At 40.7% G+C, this 6923-nt stretch overlaps 1 protein-coding gene across 1 annotated transcript; it reads left to right on the top strand.

Moving 5' to 3' along the window:
- Positions 1 to 2690: 2690 nt before the first annotated feature.
- On the top strand, positions 2691 to 3596 carry LOC128846803 (olfactory receptor 14A16-like; the record flags this gene model as incomplete). Its single annotated transcript, XM_054046039.1, has 1 exon — positions 2691 to 3596. A coding segment is annotated over exon 1 (906 nt), but the record flags the coding sequence as incomplete, so codon positions are not given.
- Positions 3597 to 6923: the final 3327 nt, after the last annotated feature.

The following is a 6923-nucleotide window of genomic DNA, read 5'->3' on the forward strand; positions in this document are numbered from 1 at the left end:
CCACCAACCGAGGCTGGATCATAAAAGATAAGGTGGAGGAGATGATTGTCTCCTTCATATCCTGGGAGCAAGACTGCTATATCAACAGAAACATTACTGGGTTTGCAGTCAGTTTATTGGGATTTTGTAAATACAATGTGGGAAACAGGAAACAATAAATGGGAAAAATTGAGCCACTTGTGCTTAGAGTGATGAGAACTCAGAGACACTTCGCAAGAATGGAGAATGATAAATCTCTAATGGAATAAACAAACCCAGTCTCTGTTCTGTATGTGGAGCAAGTGCATTTATCTTCCAAATTTAAGCTTTTCCTTCTCATCACTAATCCAGCCTACAGGTCTCCATTTTACAAACAACTTGATTTTACTGTTCAGTCATATTTCCTTTGAATTCATCATGAAACTATTGAAACTAGAACATATTTGAAATGTTGTGATCATTCTTTTATTTTTTTTTAACTTATGGACTCATTTGTTACTCTCTACAAAGCTTAAACAGGTTAGGGATGACAAACAGGTTGCCCTCAAATTCTGTGTCTTTGCTGCAGTGGTAAAAAAAAAAAAAAAAAAAAAAACATAGCAAAGGTTTTCAGCCCACCAGGGTTATGTCTCTCTCTGTCTCTTGTGTCCATGTGATTATCTAAGACACTAATTAGGGCCAGATTTCAAAAGGCATTTGGGCACCTAGTGGGATTTCCCAAAGCATCTGAGTTCCTAACTCACAATTAAGTCAATGAGTTTTGGTGACGAGATGTTTTTGAAAATCCCACTAGGCATCTTAATGCCTTTCAAAGTCTGTCCCTACCCCTAGAATGCACAACGCCAATCACATTTCCACAGGAGATTTGAAGTATAAGACATTGAGCCACACTAAATAATAACTGCTCAAAAAAAAAATCACCCACTTCTCAAATACCAAGTAGTGTCTCAGCTGTAGCTCATCACAGTTCATCTGCCCTGTTCTGGCTCCAGTGATCAGACACAGTATGGGGAATGGAAAGCAGGACATCTCCAAGCTGTCTTTTCCCCATAATTAACTCCCACCTCCTCTTTTCCCTGGCAGATTTTCACATCTCCCCTCACAAACTCAGCTCTGCCTGTTTCCAAGAACACACATTGCTAAGGCTTAGCTTGAAGAGAAGGACTTGTTTTGCAACATCAATTAAATGAATATGCACAGAATTGTGTTTGGCTGTAACTCTGCGAAATGAAGGGCATAGGGATGTGTTGAGGTACAACACAGTGTCACATTCACAGGGAATAATTTGGGGGTGGGGGGTTGCATGAAGGTACAGGTTAGACTTTCCCCTTAAGTCTAATTATCTCCAATAATTAATGTAACAAAGAAACCATAAACACATTTTTAGAGCAGTATTTTTGTGAGTGTGAAGCATTAAGACCACCAAAAATGACTAATTAAATTTACACAGATGCTCTAGCAATACTTAAATTGTGACCAATATTGAACAATTATATTTAATGGAACTGTTTAGTAAGCACTTACTCCAAACAACAAGATAAATCAATGCAGTCTTCCAAAATCAAATATTTTGTTTATTATTCTATCTACAGCAATGCCCAGATAACCAAAGTATCTCTATATTTCCATATACAATGTAGGCACTATGTGACGTACATATTGAATTATACTGTATATTTACTAGCAGTTATTCTACTGAGGCTTTGCATATGGCAAGTGATGCTCTAAGTCTATTAAACAGGCTCATCAAGCTCAATATCAGGAACATTTTCTGATATTACAGGTACATTTTTCTGTCATTATCCCACTTCAGCAGCATTAGTTGTATCTCCTTTCTTTATGTTAAATACTTCAGCTATACATTTGGTGTTCACATTGAGCACATATGTTACTGTTAAACCAAACAACATAATTTACTCTTCAAATCTCTCTTTAATAGTCAACAAATCCAGCCTTTGAATAAAATTTTCATTGCTCTTCTCTGAACTTAGTCCAGGGGCAGAAGATGAAGAAAACAGGGCTGTACAGGTGTCACTGAGGGCAGGGTGAGAAGGAGCTGGGGACGCACAGTGCAATGAAACTTGAAATAGAGACAACAGGATTGTGCTCATGATAGTGCAGAAATTAAAGACAACTTGTATCTAGGTGTAGAAAGATGGTGGCCACTTTGGCTTTGTAAAGTTCCAGTGTCTTTTCTGAGGCAGATAAAAGTAAAAGAACATAAGAATAACCATACTGGGTCAGACCAAAAGTCCATCTAACCCAGTATCTTGTTTTCCAGCAGTGGCCAATGCTAGATGCTTCAGAGGGAATGAATAGAACAGGTAATTATTAAGTGATCCATCCCCTGTTGCCCATTCACAGCTTCTGGCAAACAAAGACTAGGGACACCATTCCTGCCCATCCTGGCTAATAAGCATTGATGGACCTATCCTCCATTAATATATCTCATTATTCTTGAACCTTGTTATAGTCTTGGTTTTCACAACATCCTCTGGCAAAGATTTCCCCAGGTTGACTGTGCATTGTGAGAAGAAATACTTCCTTTTGTTTGTTTTAAATCTGCTGCCTAATAATTTCATTTGGTGACCCCTAGTTCTTGTGTTATGGGAAGGAGTAAATAACACTTCCTTATTGACTCTCTCCACACCAGTTTCCCTCTTCTTTGTAACCATTTACCTTGCCATTCGCCTTGTTCTTCCCACCGCAGAATGTACCTGAGACAGGAAACAGCCAACCAAACCATCCTGACTGAGTTCCTTCTCCTGGGTTTCTCCGACATCCGAGAGTTGCAGATTTTACATTTTGTGGTGTTTCTAGTGATTTATCTGACAGCTCTGATTGGGAATCTTCTCATCCTCATAGCTGTAGCTGTGGACTGCCACCTGCACACCCCCATGTACTTCTTCTTGGGCAACTTATCCTTCCTAGACCTAGACCTCTGCTACATCTCCGTCACCGTCCCCAAGTCCATGGCCAATTCCCTAACCAATGACAGACAAATCTCTTTCTCTGGATGTGTTGCCCAAGTCTTCTTGATGGTCACCTTTGTTATTACTGAGATGACACTGCTCCTGATCATAGCATACAACTGGTACATTGCAATCTGCCATCCTCTTCATTACAGGGTCATCATGAATACAGGCACCTGTGTCCAGATGGCAGCTGGTTCTTGGATTGGCAGTGCGATCTATGCTGCCTTTCACACTGGTAACACCTTTAGGTTGCCCTTTTGCCAGTCCAATGCAATTGATCAGTCCTTCTGTGATATCCCACAGTTACTGAAGATCTCTTGCGCCGATACTCACCCTAATGAAACTTTGCTTCTTGCCTGTGTTATATTCTTGTGTTTCATTTGCTTTGGTTTAGTTATCGTGTCTTACACTCGCATCTTCTCCACTATGCTAATGATCCCCTCAGCGCAGGGTAAGTCTAAAGCCTTCTCAACCTGTCTGCCCCACATGACTGTAGTTGGTTTGTTTCTTGGCACTGGAATGTTTACATACATGAAACCAAACTCAGGATCTTCTACATACTATGAGCTGCTCGCCACTATTCTCTATACAGTGCTTCCTCCGGCCATGGACCCTCTCATCTACAGCCTGAGAAACAAGGAAATTAAAAGTTTCAGAGTAACAGCCGTGTTAGTCTGTATCCGCAAAAAGAAGAACAGGAGTACTTGTGGCACCTTAGAGACTAACAAATTTATTAGAGCATAAGCTTTCGTGGACTACAGCCCACTTCTTCGGATGCATATAGAATGGAACATATAATGAGGAGATATATATACACACATACAGAGAGCATAAACAGGTGGGAGTTGTCTTACTAACTCTGAGAGGCCAATTAATTAAGAGAAAAAAAAAAAAAAAAAAAAAAAAACTTTTGAAGTGATAATCAAGCTAGCCGAGTACAGACAGTGTCTGTACTCGGCTAGCTTGATTATCACTTCAAAAGTTTTTTTTTTTTTTTTTTTTTTTTTCTCTTAATTAATTGGCCTCTCAGAGTTAGTAAGACAACTCCCACCTGTTTATGCTCTCTGTATGTGTGTATATATATCTCCTCATTATATGTTCCATTCTATATGCATCCGAAGAAGTGGGCTGTAGTCCACGAAAGCTTATGCTCTAATAAATTTGTTAGTCTCTAAGGTGCCACAAGTACTCCTGTTCTTCTTTTTAAGGAAATTAAAGAGGCTCTAAGGAAAATAGGAGACATGAAGACAAGATTATTTTTAATAACTCTTGGGAACTAAAAGCAACAGAGGGTCCTGTGGCACCTTTAAGACTAACAGAAGTATTGGGAGCATAAGCTTTCATGGGTAAGAACCTCACTTCTTCAGATGCAAGAAGAAGAAGTGAGGTTCTTATCGACGAAAGCTTATGCTCCCAATACTTCTGTTAGTCTTAAAGGTGCCACAGGATCCTCTGTTGCTTTTTTACAGATTCAGACTAACACGGCTACCCCTCTGATTCTTGGGAACTAAGCCCATCTTAGTTTGAGGAGCCACAGGTTCAGAAAAAAGAGATTTAGTGAACAGTGTAAGAATAACCAACAGTGAGATGGCAATTGCCTGTAGACTTTGGGAGAGGCCACATGGAAGAGTTACAAGTAGAATTACATTCCCAGATAATGATTCAGAGAGAGACTCTATAATCTCTTGTATGATGTCATGGGAAGACAGAGGATATCTACAATGTGGACCACAGTGAGTCCACAACTGAGGTTGTCTTTATAGAAAATACTGCCAAATTCCTGGACTGCCTGGGCTAGTTCTGACCTTACCTGCCCCCCCCGCCCCCGTGAGGTCTTTAACTTGGAATTCAATTTCTTCTTGGAATTCAAAATATGGGTCTTTTCTGTCCAAACCTACCCTAGTTCTCGCAACATCTATTGACTCTAATTGTCTCCATGAGGAGATTTCAGGACTCCTAGTGTTTCTTTGGGTGCCATCTTTCCTAGGAGGATAGGATTAATTTTTCATATTTCACAGTGCAGTGAGCATGGATCAGGATTAACAGGAAGAAGAGCTCTGTGTAAACTCAAAAGCTAGTCTTTCACCAGTAGAAGTAGGTCCAATAAATGATATTGCCTCACCCACCTTGTCTCTCTAAGAAAGGATAAAGAAAGATATAGCTTGTATGGAGTAACCCAAGTGGCTCCAGTCTGTTACCATGGGATAACTAAGCACTAAAGGCTAGATAGTTGCCGGTATTTAGGAACCGAGTGGGACATTTAAGAGCATTTAGACGCCTAATTCCCATTGATTTAAATTGCAGTTAGATGCTTAGATATTTTTGGAAATCCCACTAGGCACCTAAAGACTTAAAAATATGGCCCTAAGTAATTTCCATCTGAGAGCAGTTCAATGGGTCTGATGTCTCAGCCCTGATATGAACTCAGGAGGTATTCTCATAGAAATGAAAATGATGGCCAATCAGCCATACTGGCTGGCCTTTACCAGTCATTTTTCTAGAAACTCAAACACCACACAGTGCAGGACAGACTGCCCTGGAAGAGACTATATCTCTCTTTCAGCACTGGAAGTGATGTCTCCATAAGGGAGTTTGGTGGTCTTAGGCAGGGTCATCTGGTGGAGCTGCCATGGTCTGTGTTACATCTGATGCGTGGATACTGAGAGCATGTTCATTCTCCAGGGCTGTCAACCCAGCACCTTTCAAAAAAACAAAACAAACAAAAACAAATTAAAAAGAGAGCAAGAAAAAGTTTTAATTTAGTTGTTTGTCAGATAGATTGTCATACATCAACATCCCCACTTCACTAGAGTTGTTGCCCTTATTTTACTACATCCTCAGAAGTGGCTGTGACCCTGGGAAGAAGAAACAGTCTAAAGTTTGGCAGAGAGTAAAGGGAGTGAATTATTCATCCCACTCAGCTTTGCATACCATTTGTTTTAGGGGAAAATGCTGCAGGAGTGTTTGCTGTCTTGCCTTGGGTTCTGATTGTCAGTGCTTGAGACAAATTTTCTCCCTGGGAAATGGGCATTTGAGTTGGGATGAGATTCCTGGAAAAGGAGATTCCCCTGCATGCTCGTTGGCCCTCTTATTTCAGGACTTGAGCATATGTGTAAAAGTAAATCACACTGAGAATATATCACTAGTTTCTCCCCCACTGGAAACCAATTTGTAAAGCTCCAGGCACCTACAACCACTTGGCAGCAGCGGGGTGGATGGGAAATGGTAGTATTAGACACTGGTGTCAGAAGAAAGGGAAACAGTACTTTGAATTTAATTTCACTGTGGAAATGGTGAGGAGGAGGAGGAGAGAAGGGGAGAAAAAGAAGAATAGAGGGGAAAGTTCATTGCTCTAGGATAGAATTTTCAAAGATTCCTACAGGGACTTAGTTGGAGGGTAAGTTCCCAGTGAAGATAATAGGAGCTGAGGACTCAGCTCTCATAGGTCTCTTTGAAAAGCCCAGGCATCAGATGGCCATTCAAGTTCCTCTATCAGCTTCATTAACCGCAACTGTCAGTCCATTATCTGTGTACCAGGGTGCAGCTATGCATTACTCCCCAGGCGAAACTCCCATAGAAGATAATGCATGTTTCGGGTGAGTAGAAAATGAGTAGGGGCTGCAGGTTGACTTATGCTCCAAAATCCTTAGAGGTGACATCTACAGAGTTTTACAAACCACAGCAGCTTCAAAGGTCTACAGACTCATGATATGGTTCAGGGACAGACAGAGTGGGCTTTACAGCCCTAGCTCCAGCCACAATCCAAGTCTGTATGTCAACACAGCTTTTTTTAGCACCTTAGTGTGACCCCTGTAAAGCTGAGTCTGTAGATCCAGATTCAAATTTGCTTCCATGCATTTTAACACAAGAGTATAACTATAACCTGAGATACTTGGGGAAAAAAGTCCATCCTGAGTTCTTCGAAGATTATTGTGAGGAATAATAATCTCCAGGTCTGCAGATACAACC

Source organism: Malaclemys terrapin, chromosome 12 (assembly GCF_027887155.1).
Source record: "Malaclemys terrapin pileata isolate rMalTer1 chromosome 12, rMalTer1.hap1, whole genome shotgun sequence".
NCBI classification, from domain to species: Eukaryota; Metazoa; Chordata; order Testudines; family Emydidae; genus Malaclemys; species Malaclemys terrapin.